General features: G+C 42.7%; 2 protein-coding genes across 7 annotated transcripts in view; one reads left to right on the top strand and one right to left on the bottom strand.

Moving 5' to 3' along the window:
- The window catches only part of ORC3 (origin recognition complex subunit 3), an 80,853-nt gene extending 78,390 nt beyond the window's left edge, over nt 1-2,463 (bottom strand). For 3 of the 5 annotated variants that reach the window (XR_014710771.1, XM_084622779.1, XM_084622780.1), the window contains exon 1: nt 1,964-2,074. Coding sequence is in view for 4 of the 5 variants with exons in the window: in XM_084622779.1 (XP_084478905.1) it covers nt 1,964-2,059 (96 nt within the window). In the remaining variant the exon portion in view is untranslated. Of the gene's footprint in view, nt 1-1,963; nt 2,075-2,302 lie in introns of those variants that run through there. The other 2 variants (XM_084622781.1, XM_084622782.1) reach the window with 1 other exon arrangement.
- Nucleotides 2,464-2,477: 14 nt separating this feature from the next.
- RARS2 (arginyl-tRNA synthetase 2, mitochondrial) overlaps nt 2,478-22,148 on the top strand; it is a 56,491-nt gene continuing 36,820 nt past the window's right edge. Inside the window, exons 1-8 of one of the 2 annotated variants that reach the window (XM_084622783.1) lie at nt 2,478-2,735; nt 7,956-8,024; nt 9,429-9,502; nt 11,146-11,251; nt 13,154-13,237; nt 16,249-16,346; nt 17,936-17,991; nt 19,656-19,739. In XM_084622783.1, the coding sequence (XP_084478909.1) occupies nt 2,484-2,735; nt 7,956-8,024; nt 9,429-9,502; nt 11,146-11,251; nt 13,154-13,237; nt 16,249-16,346; nt 17,936-17,991; nt 19,656-19,739 (823 nt within the window). In that variant the 5' untranslated portion in view covers nt 2,478-2,483. The remainder of the gene's footprint in view (nt 2,736-7,955; nt 8,025-9,428; nt 9,503-11,145; nt 11,252-13,153; nt 13,238-16,248; nt 16,347-17,935; nt 17,992-19,655; nt 19,740-22,148) is intronic. The other variant, XM_084622784.1, reaches the window with a different exon arrangement.

Raw genomic sequence — 22,148 nt, 5'->3', positions numbered from 1 at the left:
AAGTCTTCTTGTAAGAAAACTGAATGCTTTTTCATTGTTCTCAGATCCAAGGGTTTGGGTCTGTGGTCACCTATACAAATTGGTGAGGATTTTTACCAAACCTTCCACAGGAAGTGGGGTGCAAGGGTTGGGAGGATTTTGGGGGGAAAGACGTGTCCAAACTACGTTTCCCAGCAAACCCAGTTAGACTTTGGTGGTGGCAGTGGAGATCCAGGGACAAAGGATAAAATTAATTTGTACCTTGGGGAAGTTTTAACCTAAGCTGGTGAAAGTAAGCTTAAGAGGTTTTCATGCAGGTCCCCACATCTGTACCCTAGAGTTCAGAGTGGGGGAGGAACCTTGACATGAGGAATAAGACTTGCTGGGAAAGGAGACAGAAAAGTCTGAGGAATGGAGATTGGGACAAGAAACCAGGGGTGAGAGATAACACCTGTTCCTATCCCAGTTCTCTTTTCCCTCATCTCTTGCTAGATCTATTAGGGTCATAGGAGTTTACCGCAGGAAAAGCGGCAAAGAGTCCTGTGGCACCTTATAGACTAACAGACGTATTGGAACATAAGTTTTCATGGGTGAATACCAGGCATCCGATGAACCGGGTATTCACCCACAAAAGCTTATACTCTAATACGTCTATTAGTCTGTAAGGTGCCACAGGACTCTTTGCCACTTTTACAGATCCATACTAATACGGCTACCCCTTTGATACTGCAGGAAGGCTTTAATGAAAAAATAAGACTTGGATTTTTATAATGGTCAAGCTTGGCTGCACTGGAAAGTCCTGCCCCCAACATCCAAATATCTAAAGTTAATCTTTGGCTGCACTGTCTGCATGAAGCAGCTAGATTTTAGTTGGTTATGGATGGTTAGGTAGTCTTTGTGAGTCAAATTCTAGACCAGGTAGAGAATTAGAGATTAGTAGCCTGGCCCAAAGCCTATTAAGTCAATAGGAGTCTTTCCACCACCTTCAAATGACTTGGTATCAGACCTTAGGACCAGGACTTCAAATTCAGTTTTGAAGAAAACTAAGAGTTAGTGGCATGCATGGAGTTCTGAAATGATGTACTCACATTGATTCTGATGCTTAACAGATAAAGTTTTTTGCATGAGGTAGGACCTGTACCTCATCCACAAGTAAAATGAGCTGTAATAGTGTAAACTGTGGGGATGAAGCCAGGAATCATAGTAGCCAGTCCATACTTTGGCTGAACGCTATTTTGCTTTTATTTTTATTCTGATTTCTCTTAACTGTTGGTTGTCAGTCACAGGCGTTTTTATCAATAGTAGGGTTGCTTATAAGTTTAAAAGTCTGTATGTCTTCAATTATCAGTGTCACTAATTAACAAAGCACACTGATGTTCTTGTAGTATAAAACTGAATAAATAATATCCCCTACCTTATGTCATATCCACCTCCTCATCATTACAAAACCTGTATAAATCTCTCTCACTCTAATATCACCCACTACCTCTGCACAGTCTAAAACAATGTACATGACACAACAGCAGGGCAGTATATTAATCACACTGGTGTAGCAAAATAAAAATTACATATCCCCATGGTCTCTATCCGGCTCCTCCCTGTACATATCGCCTCTGTTATATATGGCACACCACTATGGCTGGGTGTCAGGGCCAGATCCTGCCAGCACTTATTTAACTTTAGTCGTGTGAATAAAGTTCTGCACGTGCTTAGATGTCTGGAAGACAAGCTGGCCGGCCCCTGTGGGTGCGTCTGGAGCCGCAGTATATGTATTTACAGTACAAGGGAAAACCAAATGCAAGGCTGCTGTAAACAGCCCTAACAAAGGGAATCAACACAGCTCGCTCCGGCGCTGACGGTGAAGGTGGCCCCGGGGACTGCACGGGGAGAGGGATCCCTAGGGGATGGGGATACACAAACCGCCTGCCCCTCCTGCGTGCACACGTGCCCCACCTCCCCGCTGTACCACCTGCTTCTTACCCACCCAGGGTCGGGCCAGCAGCCCCACAGGACAACGGGCTCTTCTCCAGCCCCACGTCCTTGCCGGGGCGGGGGGGAGGGGCTCCACTCCAGGTTCCATCCTTCCGCGCCAACTGGCGGGGCCGGCTCCCGTGGGGGGAGTCCCCCCAGCACCCTGGGCGGACAGCCGGGGAGCGGACCCGTGTGTCCCCCGTCGGCACAGAGCGCGGCGCGGGAGCCGCCCGGACACCACGGACTAGGCCGCCGGGCGCGCGGGCTGAGCTACCAAACAGGGCCCCAGCGCGCGGGCCAGCGGGGCTGCCACGGGGCGGGCGGGGGGCGCAGCGACTCTTCTCCCACCCACCTTGGAGACGGAGCTCGTGCTCATTCTGCCCCCACGCGCTCCCACGGCAACAGCACCTCAGCCCACTCCAGCGCGCGCGCGAGAAGCTACGGGCGCATGCGCAAATCGCCGACAACAGGGCGAGTTCTCTTCCTCCAGTCGCAGAGTGAACTCGGAAACTACTCCCCCCCCTCTTTACACGATGGGATGGGATGGTCCATCCCCTGCGGCTCCGCCCCGCGAGCGGCGCGGCTCAAACACCGGCGCCGGGGAGGGGAAAGCTCCTGACACCCCCGAGGGTTGTACAGGCCACCGCCCCTTCAGCAGCAACGGGAAGGAACGGCTCCTCCCCGCTGGGCTAGTCCACGCGCGGTTGGGCGACGGGGGTGCACGCGCGGCTGGTTCGACGTGCGCCATGGCGGCTTGTCCCTTTCGGAGGAGCATCGCCGCTCAGGTAGCGTCTCCCCTGCGCAGAGACTCCCCCTGCCGCTGCACGCGGCCCGCCCCCGCCCCGGGGTCCCTGTGGTCGGGACCGGCCGGGTGTCCGTCCCCCACCCCTCGCGCTCGAACCCGCGGCTCCCAGACTCCCCTTTGGCCCTGTCCCCTCACCCCCGGGGCAGGGCTGTGCGGGTAACTGAGTCCGCGCTGCCAGGCAGCCCGGGGGCCCGGCGGGCGCAAGCAGCCGCGCGGACACTCCGAGTCCGGTTTGAACCAGGCACGTGCCGGGGGCCAGGGTGATCTTCTGTCCCACCCCCTGCCTGGCGCCGGCCACGCAACTTCCCCGGGCTCGTTCCTCGCGAGCTCCAGCCTCGCCGTTAGCCGAACAGCCTGTCTTGCGCTGGAAACGGGTGGCGGTGGAGAAATGCCCTGCCTGCCACCCTTGGTAAACTGGTGCATTGGTTACTTACCCTCGCCTCGCTGTTAGAAAACGTATACCTTACTTCCACGTTGAATTGGTCACGCTTCAACTTCCAGCCAGTTTTCTAGACTGAAGAGTCCATTATCCACTATTTCAGTTTATTTTAAACTGATTAAAGGAATCTGTTTAAACCTCAAAAAGATGCTCTTAAACCTAAATAAGAGCACCTACTAGGCGTTTGCACCGGTTTCAGTTAAACCGGGGTGATTTTTTTCACATAGATGAAGCCCTGAGACTGGTCAGATACACTGCGATTGTTCCGGTCCCTAAAGGCAGAAGTGAAATTGTCAGGTGTATGCTGTTCCAGTGTGTCTGGCCTGCTACTCTCTTGCTGCAATGGTCAGGTGGTTCTGGGATGAGAGCAGAGAACAACACAGGGGCTCCTCCTTTCTTTCACTCCACAGAGGAGTGGGGATGAACCTTCAAATGCACCATGTGTAAGATTCCAGGAGTGTCACTCTAAAACCTAAAGTGTCTGAACAATCAGTGTGAGGCAATGGAAACAACTACAAGCATACCTGAGAGCTCTTTTTGTTTAGAAATATCACCAGGTTCAACCACCATTGGAATTTGCGGTCTGTTACTGTCCAGTGTGAAAGTTCTCAGCCATTTTGGGCTTTTTACACACATGACTTTACTGACTACACCTGTGCATCAGTATAGGTTTTCAGTTACTAGTACACTAAGGTTACATGTACACCACACACTTCTTACAGCAGTGTGTAGAGTATATATACTGCATGCCCCAACTTCCCAGTATGGGTATAAATCACAGTGTTATATGGTGAGGTACTGCTTAGGTGAGTAAAGATACACCAGAACCCTTAGGGTATGAACCCCAATACAACTCTGTGTGCCCAAGCAGTGCCTCCCCCATCTACACTGCTATTTTTTAGCAGCATAGTGTCCCTCTGATGGAGTCGTACCCTGCTGCAGAGGAAGGCTCTGGAAGAAGGAAAAGTAGCCCCAGCAGGCTGCTAGAGCCTTTCCCTGCCACTGTGAAAGACTCCAGCAGCATGGACAAGTTCCAGCAGTATAGGGTTAGATAGGTATATAAAGCATTTAATAAGTTTGGCTAAATAATATATATGCTTTGCAGTTTACGTAAAATGCAGTTGTTTAGCAGTCGTGGGAAGGCCTTGAAAGGTGCTGTGATTAATTGAAAATACTGGGCTTGGAATGTGGCTTCATTGGAAAAACGACCTGGAAGGTAACTGATAAGATAGGAGAAAACTCTTTGAAGAAAACCCCCAATTATCAAGATGATTCTGACTGATTTTAACAAAGAAAGGAATTCAAGATGCCGTGATCATAGTCATGTAGGTTCCCATACTAAGGTATAAAAGGATAAAGTCTTCAAAGTTCCTTGCTAGTACCAGCTGTCCAGTTGGAGCTAGCCAACATAGGTTTGAGCACCCAGGTCCAGTCCTGTTATAAGTAGGTGATCAATTCTTATAACTTCATGCTACTGTACAGTTGTAATTATTGCTTAGGCATTTAAGGCACATTTGGATAAATACCATTCAGCCTTTGAATTTAATAAAGGTACTTATGGTTACATTGATGTTGTGGTGATACCCTGTATTAATAATAATGAAATCTGCGAGTTTGTCACACAAGTCACTTTCTGTGACTTTCCATGACTTCTGTAGTGGCCAGTGTGGCTGGCCCAGGCCTCCTGAGCGGCTTGGGAAGCCCTCGGGCCAACAGCACCGACTGGTGCTGGGGCAGTCTTGGGCCCCTGTCCCCCAGCAGCAGCAGGAGTTTGGGTGGGGGCTGGGGGTTGGGGTGTGGGAGGGGGTGAGGGCTCTGAGCAGTGCTTACCTCGTGGTGGGGGAGGGCTCCCTGGAAGTGATGACATCCCTCGGCTCCTAGGGGAAGGTATGGCCACGCAGCTCTGCATGCTGCCTCCTCCCCAACTGCTGGCTCTGCAGCTCCCGTTGACCGGGAACCGCAGCAAATGGGAGCTGCGGAGCCGTCAAACTGCAGCCAATGGGAGCTGCGGAGCTGGCGCTTGGGGAGGAGGCAGCACGCAGAGCTGCGTGGCCATGCCTCTGCCTAGGAGCTGAGAGATATTGTCGCTTCTGGGGAGCCTGCCAGCCCCAAACACCGAGCCCCCAGCACCAGCGGGGGTCCCAGGCTGTGCGCTGCTGCCTGCCCCCATGGCACTCCCTGGCCCACCTCCCAAAGCACCTGCAGTGCCCCCAGGCCTTCCCCCGCAGAACCCCGTCCGCCCCCAAGTTTTAGTCATGGGTATATAGTACAAGTCATGGACAGGTCATGGGCTGTGAATTTTTGTTTACCTGTCTATGACTTTTATTAAAAATACCCATGACTAAAACATAGCCTTAATAATAATAATTCCAACAGGCAGCTCTCCGCTGCCAGATTATTTCACTGATGTGTATAGCTGTGCAGCTTGTTACTGTGGTGTGTCGCTACACGTACCTTACATACTGCCACCAGTAACCTTAAGCCTTAGTAACCATACAGATTGGCATACACTCACTTTTATTTAGCGAGTGCATAGTTGTCTAGCCAAGCGATGGCATCTTCAGTGGCATGATGCAGTTCTTCTAGGCCACCACTGAACCTCGTCAGCAGGCTTTCATTGACAATGTGCGTCATCGTCTGTGTTGCACTGCAGCTGCACAATGGGCGACATGATGGCAAACGTGCAGCTGGTGGTTTAAAAAGGTCATTGTGGAGCAGTAGGCTTGAGTTGGCGCTTATTTTCTCCAGTAACTTGCCAGTGGCAACCACTCGTCTGATATGAGGAGGAGCAATATTGCTCAGAACTGGAAGCCATGGGAGTGGAATCAGACGCAGGGTGCCGGAGATGATAAGCATGGTGGCAAGTAACTGTGTATCCACCAGTTTGGTGTGTGACAATCAACTCCAAACTGGTGCGCAGTACTCCGCCACCGAATATGAGGTGGAAGAGCTGACGTCTGCAAAGTTGTAGCACGAGTACCCCATGATGAACCTGTCAGTTTGCTAAGAAGATTATTGCGCATCTTAACTTTAGCTGCTATCTTCTTCAGGTGGGCATGGTAACTCAGTGTGTGGTCTAAAGTCACACCTAGATAGACCGGTTCTACTTTGTGCTTCACCTTCTGACCATCGACTCACTATAACAGTTTTACTAGCTGCACCAATGTCATATCTCAAACTATGTATGAGAGTCCGTTCTAAAATGGGAATGGATGATCTAGAAAGAAAACCAAGAACATTGACTCTCCTTTTCTTGAGGACATCTGGAGTGCGGTTGACAAAAGTAACTCATGCTCACCCAGTCACTGGCATTGAAAACCACTAAGGACAGCAAATACAGGTTCCAGATGGAAGCTCTTCCTTGGCAACTGAGTGGGCCACAGAAGAAGAAACTACATTGAGACCAAGAAGTGGCTTTGTGATTATAAGGCCATTGTTATTCAGAGACAGATTAGTTTGTGGTGATCAGTTTTGGCTGGTATCATGTTATGTCATAATTTAATTTTTTTAAAAAATCATAACCACTTGAATCAGTGTGTGGCGATTCAATGACAAGACAGAACACAGCTTTTAGCAAGCAAACGGCTGGTCTGCTAACAGGCTTCTGCCTGTCTGCTTTCCACCTTCCCCTTTATTCTTTCTCTCCCCCCGCGCATTACATTCTCCAACAGATAAAAGGAATACACTGGCTTTGTTTAACATTCTTATTTACCAGTTTCTATCTACCGCATTCCTTGCTCTTGGGCCTTGAGCCCAGTCCTGGGAGGCTTCCCACGCTTCATGTCATCTGGGCGAGATTCCAAGGTTGATGCCCTTGAAAGGAGCTGTGTGAGCACAGGTCCAGCACAACACTCCGGGTGTGCCCTGAATGTTGCCAAGCACATAAACCTTGTATGAATCCTACATCAGTGGATGCTGTCGAGGGTTATCAGACTTCCAGGATTGCCCTGGGAGTCTCCAGGAATTAAAGATTATGTCATGTGTTGAAACCTCTAGGAATATGTCCAACTAAAACTGGCAACCCTAATGTTGTCCCCTGTCATTTGCCGTGACCTTGTAACAGATCCGGGTCATGTGAAGAGGACTATAATAAAAGAAGCCTCTGAGCAAGGGTCCAGTATCCTTATCATCATGGTAGGAGTCCAGACAGTGGTGGCTTCTTTTCTGTGTGGTGTCCCTGGGTGGTGTGGTCCCTCATTTTACAGAGGTCCTTTGGTCTAGGCCCCTGGCTGTTAAGTACATGGTAGCTTTTAAATCCTCTGTATGAGGGAAGGTGTGGGTAGTCTGGGGTGTAAGAGAGATTGACTAGATAAATTAGGAAAAAGAATTAGGGCTTTCAGAGAACAGAGGGAGGGAGAAAGAAAGGAAAAGTCTCTGTAAACAACACAGGAAAAGCTATTGTAGGAAAGAAGAGAGGGGAACATGGAGTGATGCCAGGAAGAGAAAATATGAAACAAAAGCAAAACTGAGTTAGTGTTTGTCTACATATCAAAGCTAGTACGGAATAAGGTGGGGGGGGGGGCTAGAATTTAATGTGGATTAACTATTTCTCAACGCCATTTGTGGACACACTTATTCCAGAATGAAAGTACCTTATTCCAAATAATCTTAATCCATTTTGGAAGTGGATCAGGAATAGTTATTCTGGAATAATTCCCCATGTAGAGAATCCCTTAGTAAGTAACTTTTAAAAAGTTGATTGATGTGTTAAAATTAAATGTAGCAAACACACAGTAAACTGTTTAATCCTTTAATTTACAGGGAGTGTGGTCTCAGGGACATGGTGACATGGATTTTTCACCTTGGCTAGCACATTCAGTTTTCAGGCTAGTAAGTGCTTCAAAAATTCACTCAACACTACATTTCTATAATACCATAAACACAGTATCTTGCACTGCCATACTGTACAAGGTGATACAATATAGTATAACAAAGCAGTTCATATTTATTAGAAGACAACCACCCACCCTTTAGGAGGAAGTGGCTATTAGAGAATGTCGGCTCCCATCTTTTTTTTTTTTTCCTCTCTGTAATTATAGTGAAGAAAGAATGTACTAAATTTCAAAAGTATAACTCAAGCATATGATTTAATATGAGATTTGTAAAGAGATGCAAAGTTGATAAAATTAAGATATTGGAGGGCTACTCAGAACAGCGGGAGACAAGCTCTGGTTTTTGTGTGAGAAGAGAGAACAGGCTGATGTTAAAAAAAGCAGAATTAGCAGGCAGAATAGAGAGAAAGGAACAAGAACAGTGAGGAAGATTGGAGAGGTCCATTTAGGGCTTTAAAAATGAAATCTACTGTCACCTGATTTCCCAAAGGCTTTTAAAGTGTTAATCTCTCAGACTCTTACTGCCTCTGAGCTGCATTTGACTGGGGTACAATAAGTCCAGTGGCTAGACCCAGGAACTGGATGTTAGGAATAGAATTAAAAAATCCTAATATTGAAGTACCTTATTCATCTCTTCTTTTTTCCCCAACATAATGTTTTCTTAATGACCTGGAGTAAATTTAAGTGTTCTGTCAGTTTTGCTCATACTTCACTGTGAGGCAAACTGGAGGGGGGTTGTTTTCCATTTAACATTGTTAAATGATTACCACCAAAAATATTCTCTATTTTTAGGATTTTGTTTTAACAAAAGGAATCTGATTTTCTAATGAATTAACTTCCCGAACTGTGTCTACTACTTTTCTGAGCCACTGTTGGTTGGCATGTTTTTTGCAGGGAACTTCACACCATGGGCCATCCTTCGTAGATGAAGCTCCATTGACTTCATTAGAATTGCATCTGCTTCCACTAGGATTAAACATAACCCAGTATGACTGAAGATCCCACTTATTCAGTTACCCTCATGAAAGAGATCTTAAATTGGGACAGCAATTGATCATCATTCATCTTCCATGCAATAAATAGTTTATATTAAAATAAAATTTCTCTTTTCCATTCCAATAAACAGGTCTCTGCAGCCTTCCTTCTACAAATAAGAGGTTTAGAGCTGCAAGTTTTGATTAGTACAGCTTTCTCTAAAGCGCCCTTTATATTTTTTCATTGACTGTGTTTGTAACACATTTTTAAAAACTGATCTTAAAATAGCTTCAGCTAACATTTTTGCCACCAGTCTGGTTGGTAATAAATTTATAAAAATGTATTTCACATCTGCATTGGAGCCTAAAGAGGGAATAACTTCACTGAAAATCTTTCTTATTATAGTTTTGATCTGTTTCAAATCTAGCTTTCAAGGGTTTTGAACCTGCCACCAGAAAATTTGATAAAGTCCATATCTGCACTTCCTGTCTCCAAAAAACGGTAAAGTGTTTACATTTTATGTTCTAATAAAATTTTTTTGTGTGGTGCTTAATACTATAAGATCTCAGTGAACTTTTAGGGAAATACGAATACAGAAAATCAAACAGTACTGGCTAATATGAAAATTAGTGTATATTTAAATCCCAGTCAGTTTTAGAGGGACATTTAACTTAAATCTGGCTCACCATTTAATTTTTTTTAAAAACAAACTTTTATGAAATCTCAGAACCAACAGAATCACTTCTGATACTTAAAAATGCAATTGAAATAAATATCCCATTGTAGTGCCTGAAATGCAAATATTACAGCACTAAAAATCTGTAAGTGAAACGGCTTAGAAATAAAAGTAACATTCATATTGATTTTCATTCTCCTGTCTGAGAGATGCAAAAAGTAAATTGGATTTTATTACAAGTGTTATGCCCTCAAATTGTATACAAAGTGAATATAGTAATTAGGGGGAAAATGAAAAAATTATTAATTGTACAACATTATCTATGCATCATAGTAGGTTGGGCTTTTCTGTAGCCAGGCACGTGTTCAATAGTATCATTCATTCTTTATCCTACAAATGCCTACTATCTGGCATAGAAGTGAGTAGTCTTATTGATGTCAATAGGACAATTCACATGCTTAAAGTTAACCATATGTTTAAGTATTTTGCTGGATCAGAGCCCTACTGCGATAATGTTTATAGTATCAAGCCCTAAATAAAAACAGAATCACCAAAATGGAGCCGCTGCTGGAGCGGAGGACTGTAAACCACAAGCACATGGCATACAGCATAGCAGTTGGAATGGGGGAGTCTACCACCATTTCCTTAACCTGTACTCAAGATAGTTCTCCTGACAAAGGAAAAAGGATTCCTTTAAACTAGCTAACCAACTAATTGCACCTATACTCCAGCTGTTCTGTAAGTAGTCTTTGCCTTAAAACCTTTTATACTCCACGAGCGTGAGGTAATCGAAAAATGCTAACACAACTGCATTTTCCATCCTACGATATCATTGGGAATCTAGATAATTTCCTCAAGACTGGTGGTCTGTCTCACATACACTCATGAAATATTGTTTGCTTATTAGACTTGGCTTTTGAAAACCACTAAAAATCAGACATTCTGAAAAGTTTTAGGGAAGTAATATTTTTCTACAGGCTGTGTGATTGCATTATTGAATATTTTTCCTTAGCCAGTATCTTTCAGACATCATAGATAGGACAAAACTGAACATTCTCCTTTAAATTGAACAGGAGAAGCCTCATACACTTTATGCTTGTGTAGGTTACGCACAGTCGTCAACAATTGTCTCCAGTATCATTTACCTTTTCACTGGTCTGCCTAATCAATATTGATATTCCTTTTTAGCAGATACTGAAATTTACAAGTGGTTATTGGAAAAAATCTGTTAAAAGTTCCATTATTACTCAGATGAAATTGTGATGTGCTCTTGTGGTTCTTCTCAGAGGATATTGGGAACAGGCAAAACATGTTTGATGCTCTTTTGTTTTTTGACATGAAGGCTTTGAGTGAATGCCTAAATGGAATTATTCCCTACAAAAATGGGATATTAACATTTAGTAAATTTCCCCAGCATTTCAATAGATTTTAGTAACAGCAAGCTCTGTTTTTTTATGTCTTTCTCTAGGCCAGTTGCTGATTTCCAGCTCTTTGTGGGCTCTGTGATAGAGAACAAGTCTAGTGATCGTTCAAAGCCAGATCTTCAGCTTCAAACTCAGAGGCTAGCAGAGAAGGTACTCTGGCACAATAAGCTTCTTTATTTGATACGATAAAAAGCTTATTAGATAAAGAAAATGTAGCAAATTCCTTAGAGAAAATGGTACTCACACATAGACAGCTCCTACTGATTCCAATGACAGCTGCACCCATTTGAGTGAGTGTAACATAACAGCAGCCATTTGACCTAATTGCACAGGACAACTTCATGGGAAATTAGAGAAACAGGGTTAGATAAGAGTACTATAAAATGATGTCACAATTTGATTTAAAACAAAAATAACCTGGGAGTAATTAATTGTTCAGTGTGACATTGAGAGGTGATGTCTAAAGTGTATACAGAGTTCATTCTGAGTCCACGCTATTCAGTATTCCCCTTAATGGTTTAGAGACTGTTAAATCTGTAGATGATACAAAGCTGATAAGTATCACAAATACTTTGGCAAATAGGATTATAATAGGATATGATGTTAATATACTGGAAAAATGGATTACCATAAAAAAAATGAGATTCACTAAAGGTGAATGTAAACTAATATGCCTAATACACACATAGAAAGCTGTGTGTAAATACTACAAAAGGATGTTGTGCAAGATTGAATGTATTGCCTGGGCAGTTTTGTCACAAAAACGAGTAAATACTAAGAATGAGTTATACGGATAGAGGAGTGTCACATGTAAAAACAACTGAAGTAACGATTGAGTGCTGGCTAGGCCTTATTGGGATACTGTGTTCAGTTTTGACACTACACTTCAAACAGACTGGAGGGAGTTCAGAGAAAAGCAGCAAAAACAAGAGGTTTGGCAAGTGAGACTGAGGGAAAGTGACAAGATCTGGGCAAGAGATGGGACGATTGAGGGAAGATGTAACGGGTACTTTGGCCAAGGAGTGCTTTGTGTAGCTCAAAGATGAAGAGACAAAGGCCTAAAACCTGATCTGATTTACACTGGTTGCCCGTAGCCACAGGGGAGTATTCTGGAAGCTGGGATCAGCAGAGAGTAAAGGAGCCCACCCAATCCCCTACACTAGTGGCCAACAAAAGGTTGGTGGGATACTGGACTAGATGCATCATGGCAATTCCTATGTTCCTTAAGCAGACTGAGGAATCTTCTTCAGTGGAGATGAAATGTTTCTGCTTAATTCCATCACTAGTTAATTTGAAACAAAGATCAGTAACCAAATAATTTATATTAGAAGTTATGCAACTCCTTATTTTCATTTCTCTAGGCAGGTTTTATTGGCCATAGAAGTCTGCCCATTTAATAAGGAAGAGGCCAAAACTCTCAATTAAAGAGAAGACAAAGTAGCCAAGAAAAAGCTACGTTAACTCTGATTGCCATTCAAAGTTAGATGTGGAGTTCAAATATACTTTTGGGGGCCAATTTTCAAAAAAAAAAAAAAAAAAAAAAAGTCATATAAATTTTAAACCTAATTTTGAAAAGTGTTGAGCACCCAGCAGCACTCATCAGCTTCAGTTGATACTGCTGGGTGCTGAGGATTTGTGAAAGTCAGGTCTCTTATTTAGGAACCTCTATAAGGATTTTGGAGCCTAACTTCGGGCTCCTATGTTTTAAGGTATTAGTGACTGGCATTATAAACACTAACATGTGTCATGCAAGCTGTCACATGCATCTCAGTATCTATCTATATTGATATAAAAATCAACTCTTTCATTCCATTAAAATGATAAAAATGTACTAGATCAAAAGAAGAGAGAACAATATCTGAGGGTCAACTAGATATTCATGTGTTGGAGATGGTTTGGAAATAATGAACGCAAGTCTACCTTTCTATGAGGAGATGAATTTATTAGATGACCCACTGTACGTCCTTTCCATCCTAAGGAATTCTAGCCAATATAATATTGCATGTCTAATGAAGCAAATGATTTATTCACCTGTTTTTATGTGTTTTTTAGCTAAAATGTGATACGGTAGTGAGAGAAATCAGCACTGGTCCAGGAACAGTGAACTTCACAATAAATAGGGAATTATTAGCAAAGGTAAGTATTTTAACACACATGAAATATTAACAATAATGACAAAATTAGCCCCTCTTCATAGAAATGAAATGAAAAACATCTACTGTAGTCTTAGTGTAGAACTTTACATTCAAACAATCATTGTTTCAGTTTAAAAACCATATATTCCCTCTCTAAGGATTGACTAAACAGCTGTCTTATTATGCATGCTGAGAATTTGGAATCAGGTTCACAAAGATCTCTTCTTAAAAATATAAGGAAGTAGTTTCTCTGACACAGTTTAATAATTCTGACTTTTCTTCTTCCCCTTTTCCCTTCAAAGTATAAATTTGGTCTACAATTTAGGGTCAGGTCCTAAATTGTGCAAGTCAAAAATTTAATCTTGGTTCTTGTGCTCCAAGGCCTTTGCTAGAGGTGGAAAATACTATTTTATAAAGACATCTAGAATTGTAATTTTTGCTCTTCAGATTTTACCATATTATGGTTTGTTCAAAACTTCAAAGACTGTTGGCTAATTGGAAAAGATAGCTTAAATGTTAAATCAATAACTTGCTGGAGGGAAGTGGGCCACTCACCTTTGTCACTGGTGGTATTATCCCAAAGTAGACTCTGATTTCTGGGTCCTTGTTTCAAGATCCTTAGGGAGACAGGTGGATGGGTGGTACAGCTAGACTCAAAAGTCCTTTTGTAGGTTGGTTGCTCAACTAGTTCACTGAGCTAGAAGCATGTTATGAAAATCTAAACCAGAGACTGAGCAGTTTTTAGAGTAGCAGCCGTGTTAGTCTGTATTCGCAAAAAGAAAAGGAGTACTTGTGGTAGAGACTAACAAATTTATTTGAGCATAAGCTTTCATGAGCTACAGCTCGGATTTGACAGACTGTCGTCTTGGAAAACTGATTGCCTGTTTCTGGGGAAGTGAAAATTCTCATCTATATTGGTGAAGCCCAAGAAGTTGCCTTCTCCTATAAAGACTTTTGCTGAATACTTTTACGTTGTGGTCATTGTGACACGTTTCAATCGGTCCTCCAAGCCTCTAGGGGCGATGGAGAGCTAGGTCCCACTGGCAGGCCTTAATCACACCTTTCGGGCGCTGGGGAATTAGCGGGAAAGGTGTGCTGGCCAGAGTCTGCAGCGCGCCCCTCAGGCAGGGGCGCACTGGTATGGGTTTGTAGCGCACAATTCTGCTACCTAAGGCAGGCTGGCCGGGGTAGGGGAACGCAGGCCCACCCAACTCCACGGTTCAGTTCTGCCCCTGGGCTACTTCCTACCCGGTCTCTCAAGCGGGTCTCTCTGGTCCCTCCAGCTCATCCGGGTATTCCGCTGCTGGCAGCTCCAGCTCCCCCGCTGTGTTGGGCTCACGCTGGCCCGGGCTACAGCCGGGCCCCTCCAGGTCCTCAGCGGCTGGCAGTCCGGGTCGCCACAGGCCTTCCTCCCGGTCAGGTTCCTCCTGGGTCGGCAGCAGGGTCTGTAGGGAGCAGCCTGTGTCTGTCTCCCTCCCTGGTACTCCTCTCTCTGGGCAAAGGGCCCCACCCTTTGTACTTCCTGTCCCACCCCTCCCCTTCCGGGGATTGGCGTAAGCTTGGTCTGGTCCCACCCACTCAGGCTGAGAGGGTGGCTCTTTACCCTCTGGTTCAGAGGGAAGCCACCCTGGCTCCCTACAGTCATCAATTTGTATGTAATAGAAATTAAGAATACTCTCTTTCAGTCTGCTTCTTAGTTATTAGTGCTATGTGCACTTCTATTGATTAGATTCTTTTTTATTTTTTTACCTTATCCTACGAAAAACATTAACATAGTTACAAATGCCATAAAATTATCATTTAATTTTAAACTGGTCACATATAATCCACTTTAACAATATGTGAATTTAGTGTAACTGTTCAATCAGATTTTTACTGGCTCTTGTTTCAGAGCTGATTAATGGGCAAGATTTGGTCAGATTGTCAGTTAAATCAAAAGTTTCCTCTCTTAGGGCCCTGTTCAGCGCTCCTTATTCAAGCACAACGCCCACTGACTGCCTGACTTCAGTGTGAGTTTTGCCAGACTCAGTGCAGAATTAGCACATAATCATGCCCCACTCAGGTTATGAGGAAGAGACGAGAAGTGTGGTAAAGAGACAGAGAAGGAAATGGGCAAAAAAACATAGACCCAAATCCCTTTAAGTAGGGGAGAGGAAAATGAGACCACTGGCCATTGTAATTTTGGTTATCTAATGGGATGGGCCCTGATACTATAGTAATACTGTAAGTGCCATTATAAGAGCGTAAAATATTTCTGTTGAAGAGCAGTTCAGTTTCTGTGTTTCTGCATGAGCGGCCTTTAACGAGTTCTCCGGAATCCTTATATTCTTTGTGAAAATCTTTGCTCTTCGTGGATATGTCATTTCATATGGTTACGGTACCATCTACCCTTCGGCAAGCCCCCCCAGTATCTGTAGCCCAACATGCTAAATTTTTTGGACACTGAACTTTCTGTGACAGACAAGTACATACAGAAACATATTTTTACTGAATTAATACAATCCTTCTTTATATATTGTATTAAATAAAAATTTCCATTTTTAATGTTTTTCAATATATTTTAGTCAGCCCTCCACAATTTCAAGGGACAAAGTTGCAAAATGCAGGGTGGTGCAAAATGTTGTGGGGTGAGGAGCCCACTAATCCTAGCCTAACCCTACCTCTGCAGTTTCTTCCTTTGCCCTCTAACCTGAGTGACAAATGGTGATATTAGTGGAAATCAGGCTTTTCTGATTTTTCACCAAAATCAGTGCAGCCTAGAAAATTCCCTGAAATTTTGGAGTTGATGGGATGCAGTTTTCAAAAATTGTTGTGTTACAGACACACAAATCAAAATGCCATGGGGTTTAGTGTGGGGCCTTGCTTTGTCTGGCCAACTATACAGATAACCCTGAGAGAGATTGCTTACATGCATAAAAACTGCAGGATTAAGCTTTTAGGCAATTAGTAAAACATTAAAAAAATTCTTTGTTGATTGCTCTTTTTCCAAACCATTTTTTTCTTGCTTTTTAGACTGTGTTGCAGCAGGTATTTAAAGATGGCTCAGAATATGGAATAAAAAGTGAACTTTTCTCTACGCTTCCCAGAGGAAAGATAGTGATTGAGTTTAGGTGCGTACATGGGTGAAGTCCTTTTAGAAGAATCAATAAAATACCTTATGTTCTTTAATTACAAAGGTGATACTGCTGCATTGTTACATGTATGGTATTCAGCTGCATTAGTACATGGGTAGCTTATTTGCAAATACAACATAAATCATATTTGGGGCTTTTTTCCTCCTAGAACTGTTAAAGATATCTTCACTATTTAGTTGATAGTTCAAGCCTCATTAAGAATGTTCTGATTTGGAGGATGATGGTCTTTTTCGTTTTAATTAATTCTGTTATGAAGAAACTAAGGCTGAATTTTCACCCTTTAGCCTCAATTTTTTAGGCTTTAACTGAGCTTCAGTTGTTGTGGGTGCTGTTCCGCACCCACAGTTATTTGCACCTGCAATTTAGATCACTTTGATGCCTACATCCAAGATTTTCAGGAGCAATCAAGCATTTGGATGTCTAAATGTCCTAAATTGCAGGCACAAAACTACTGGTGCAAAATTGTGTCTCCAGTTATTTGTTCCTGAAAAAACAGGTACCTGGTTAAGACTCTTTATTTCAGGATATTTGCACTGTACTCTGGTTTGCTTGCTCACTTGTGCATCTTCCACCATCTGGTTAGTTTGGCAACTGAACAACAATGATATTGTCAGGTCAGAAATAAGTAGTTGGCTTTTTTAAATTTTGGGCTGGATGTTCAGACCCTGGCCTGAGTATTTTTTTCAGGCACAAATAATTGTGAGCACAATTTTGTGTCCACAAAAAATGGACCTTGATCTCTAAAAATCTGGCTCAAAATTATAAAAAGACCTATTTGCCTTATCTTCGCTGTGCTGCGACATGGACAACCTGCCAGCAGAGGAAGCACAAGAGAAGTAGTAAATCAAGGATAGTACTGTACAAGTGTCCAGGAGGAGTAAACTTTAAATGCCCTGAGGTTAATTAACCTAAATGATTCTGACTTACAACTGAGGAAGTAAATGAAACCACTTTGGTTGTTCTCAGCTGGTGCAGGGAGTAGGGAGGAGGTGTTCTGTGGGTTTGAAAATATTTACCAGAGCTCTGCTCTTGTTTGGTTCGACTGAATTTAATTCCTGCAAATAGTAATACTTGATTGCAGTTACTTGGGGTTGGTATTTGAAAGGGAGTATGCCCTGAAGGGCATACATAGTGTGTAGAGCTTTGTATGAAAGCCTTGCAATGGAGTCACATTTACTCCTAGGAAGGGAGGTATTATATAAAAGTAAAGGTCTGTTGTGAAAAATCCCTACTTGCATAATTTTTATATAGTGACAGAGATTGGTGCAAGTACTTTGTTATCTATTTCGTATACAACTTTTCAAATACAATCCTAATTGGGAAGGCAACATGTTTTTTTTTTGATGCCTTGCCTTCTGGAGCAAAATTGGGACCTGGCTCCCAGCTCATAATTAGATCAGCCTAGGAATTTTATTGGAAAGGGTGGGAGCTGTGTTTTCCTTTAGCACTTTTCAGGACATGGAAAGAGTGTAGCAACTGTTTGGATGTGTGTTAGGGGAGACAATGATCGAGCAGTTCTATGTTTTGTACAGTGAACAAACGTTAACTGTGGGTATTTATTGCAGCTCACCCAATATTGCCAAAAAGTTTCATGTAGGACACTTGCGGTCCACGATAATAGGTAAGTACACATTTAACTACAGCCTAGAAAATCTTCTGTGTATCCTCTGTGGAGTTCAATAGAAAATCCTATTGAATTTCATTCCTATAGTGGAGAGGCCATGTCTGGCCAACCTTATGTTTAATAAGAACCTGCTACCGATTAAACAGTGAAGGAAGGGAGTAAACAACAAAAACTCAGTCTGTTACGGACAGATTTATTAATGAGCACATTATTTAGTTATAGTACAGTGAGCATTAAATGAGGAAATCCCAAATTAGAGACTTAAAATGGCATCCTAGAAAGACACTGTTAGAAGCCTTTGTTGGTATATTTTAAGTCCTTTTAAGACTAACTTTCATTTCTGGTTTGTCCGGTTGTCTTAGAGGTTGTCTGATATGAGGTTTGTTTATAATACATTAACTACTATATGTCAATATTGCTGTCATGGTGATTATCGGCCCAGTTCTGACCTCAAATACAGGGGATAAAACTCTCGTTGACTCCTGTACATAACTGAATTGTTGTGCGTTAGTTTACCACTCAACATTCCAGTGGCACAAAAGCTATTAAGTGAAATTTTAGCTTCACTGTTTTTTCTCTTTCAGTATTTCCCCATATCTGTGTATAAAGTGCTACTTTACTGACAAGGATAACTAGATGCTGCATCATCTGTTGAGTTAATACTGCGTCCAACCATTCTGTACAATGTCATTGTTAACTAAGTGCTACAAGGTGTCGTAGCTCATCCTTTTCACACCATCTCCTGTGGGGAGGAGCATTCCCCAAAATAACCCTAAAGATCACTGTCTACACGGAAGGGACAAAATAAACTGAATAGCATGAATGAATCTAATAGAAAATTATGGTTGGATGCTCTAACATGGTGTCAGGATAAAGGTTCCAGGAGAAAGAGATAGAGCTCTGCAACTGAGTCACTCTGATATCAGACCAGATGGGTCCTTTTATACTCCTGCATCAGAGCTAAAAGGGTTTAAGCCCCTTTAAAGCAGGGGAAACCAGGGGCAGAGACACAGAAGTTAAGCAAGGAAAAATCTTAAGAACAGCCCAGCTCAGGAGAAAGATGTGGTTGAGGGATTTTTTGCATTTTAATTACAGTAATATTAAAAGCAAGCTTTAGGAAGGGGTTAAAAACTGGTCCCTGTTTCATGGGTATAATGTATTAGGAGCCGGGTTGGAATGCAGCCTGTTTACAGATACTGTGATGGTTCGAGCACAGCACTGGAAGTCGTGAGTTTTCAGTACTTTTCCTAGCTTTGCCACTAACATGATAGGTGAACTTGGGCAATCACTTAACTTCTTTGTGTCTGTTTGCCTATCTGAAAAATGGGGTGGAGGACTGATACATTCTGCTGCAGTGTTGTGAGGATGCACTGAGGCTTGAAAAGCAATTTGTGATGGTCAGCTGAAGAGCACCATATAAACATAAAATATGATGATTGTTTTCTGTATAACAATGAAAGAATATACAGCGCCTTCCAGTGCGCAAAAACCCCCACAAGACCTGAAAGAATTAACAGTCTAACTGATTCATTTCAGCAAGAAATTTGGTAGAACAGTACATTTTATTGGATTTGTAATGCAGAGTGTATCAAAACAAAACTATTATTAAGAATGAGAGAACACTTACTGTTTTGAGTAATAATAATAATTTTGATTACCAGGGAATTTTGTAGCAAACCTCAAAGAAGCACTTGGACATCATGTAACAAGAATAAATTACCTTGGAGACTGGGGCATGCAATTTGGTATGTTTATTTTCTCTTTCACAAATAACATTATCTAGGCTTACAACCTCAATTTCTTGCTGCCTCACTGGATTTGGCTATAGCAAAGATTAATAATTGGACAGGCTCATGCTGCTAAAACAAGTTATAGACAATAAGTGAATGGTTAGAGCTGTATATATCCTAATACTGAATTCTTTTGTCATGCAAAACCCTTCATGTCTTTGGGAGTTTTGCTTGTATAGGAACTACAGGAGTCTGAACCCACTGTACTCAGTTTATTTACCTAACACTTGTAGACATAACCATAGAATAAATTTCTTATTTTGTGAAACAGTAGAACAATTTGAATTCGTATTGCACAGTTGCTCTCCTGTCTTGCATTCTGTTTTGTGCCTTTAGCTTATCAAACCCCTTTAGGCCCATGCATACTAATGTACAGAACTGTGCATGGTTGATGATAATTAAAAGTCCCTGTTTGCCAGCACTAAAATCAAACATCTGAGAAATGTTCAAATAGCTGCTATTTAAAAAGTGCTTGAAGAAAGAAGAGGGTAATATCAATATCAATTTTACCCCCACAATTGTAGAAGCAAGGACTGGAAATTATACTGCTCTGGAGTGTAAGATGGGCAAATGTTTATTCTTGCACCAATGACTGCCCTAATGTCTCATATTACATGAGCCACCATGACTGTAAATATTTATTTTATATCATAGGAGACCGAGATTCATTCCCAGCTTCATCATTTTTTAACCCTGTCAGTCTGAAAGATATCAAACCTTAACTTCACCGTACGTTTGCCCCTCCACTTCCACGCCCTCCAAAAGAGCTATTTGTGATAGTTTTCTAGAGGTTTTAAAAATGTATTAGTATTAACTTTCTGTTACTCTGAGACTGGGTATATTCATGGTAGCTAATACATTCAGACTTTGAAGATAGGTAAAAAAAGAATAGTGCCAACAAAATTTTGGTTTAAAAAACAAAAAGCAGACACAACAATTTTTCTAAAATGTGTGGCATAAATAAAATAGTTGTGTATTGTGGTGCATTTATGTCATTCGATTAGAGCGATTCTTAACTCCCAAAATCATATCAATAAAACTTCTATGCCCCTGCATATTATTGTGTTCAATCTCCTCTATGTAGATGATACATATATTAAATGCCAGCCCTGCACAGTTCTACCTGCCCTCTTGTTTGGGACAAGTATCTTTTAGTTTGGTTGATTAATTGTTTTGGACAGATGAGAAAAATGTTAGTGTATTCATAATCCTCGTGTGGATGGGTGGATGTTTTCACATGACAGTTTTGCAAGGCAACTTAATTGCATTTTTCTGACACTTTAAAGGCAGGTAACAAATATTTTGCTTTTTGTCATGTTATTTCAACCAAGTCTCTCTAGGTCCTGAACCAGTGTCACTGAAGTCAAAAGGGAATTTTGTTATGGACTTCAGTGGGCACAAAACTGAGCCCTGTGGAATTTAATAAGGAGGGATACTTGTATGATGAGTTGCCTTAAAATTAGACTGACTTCATAGTTACATGTTTTATTTTATTTTTATCCCTTTGATATGACTTCATTTTTTTCTTCTTCTTAAAGTGTATACTGCAACAATATTTAAATAGCAAAATAAAATCTGGTTAAGGCTGCTTTTCCCTGCTGTGCTTATCTGCTCTGTTAGAAAAATAGAATATTAGCGTTGTTAGAGACCTCAGGAGGTCATCTAATCCAGTGGTTCGCAAAGCCGGTCTTATGCTTGTTCAGGGAAAGCCCCTGGTGGGCCGGACCGGTTTGTTTACCTGCCGCGTCCGCAGGTTCGGCCGATCGCGGCTCCCACTGGCCGCGGTTCGCCGCTTCAGGCCAATGGGGGCTGCGGGAAGGGTGGCCAGGATGTCCCTTGGCCCGCGCCGCTTCCCACAGCCCCCATTGGCCTGGAGCGGCGAACCGCAGCCAGTGGGAGCCGCGATCGGCCGAACCTGCGGACGCGGCAGGTAAACAAACCGGTCCGGCCCACCAGGGGCTTTCCCTGAACAAGTGGCGGACCGGCTTTGAGAACCACTGATCTAATCCAATCCCCTGCTCAAAGCAGGACCAACACCAACTAAATCATCCCAGCCAGGGCTTTGTCAAGCCAGACCTTAAAAACCTCCAAGGATGGAGATTCCACCACCTTCCTAGGTAACTCATTCCAGTACTTCACCACCCTCCTAGTAAAATAGTGTTTCCTAATATCCAACCTAGACCTCCCCCACTGCAACTTGAGACCATTGCTTCTTGTTCTGAGATCTGCCACCATTAAGAACAGCCGAGCTCCATCCTCTTTGGAGCCCTGCTTCGGGTAGTTGAAGGCTGCTATCAAATCCCCCCTCACTCTTCTCTCCTGCAGACTAAACAAGCCCAGTTCCCTCAGCCTCTCCTCATAAGT

This window comes from Lepidochelys olivacea (genome assembly GCF_965140295.1).
Source record: "Lepidochelys olivacea isolate rLepOli2 genome assembly, chromosome: 3".
Classification (NCBI taxonomy): Eukaryota; Metazoa; Chordata; order Testudines; family Cheloniidae; genus Lepidochelys; species Lepidochelys olivacea.
This window is presented reverse-complemented; position numbering and strand designations above follow the sequence as displayed.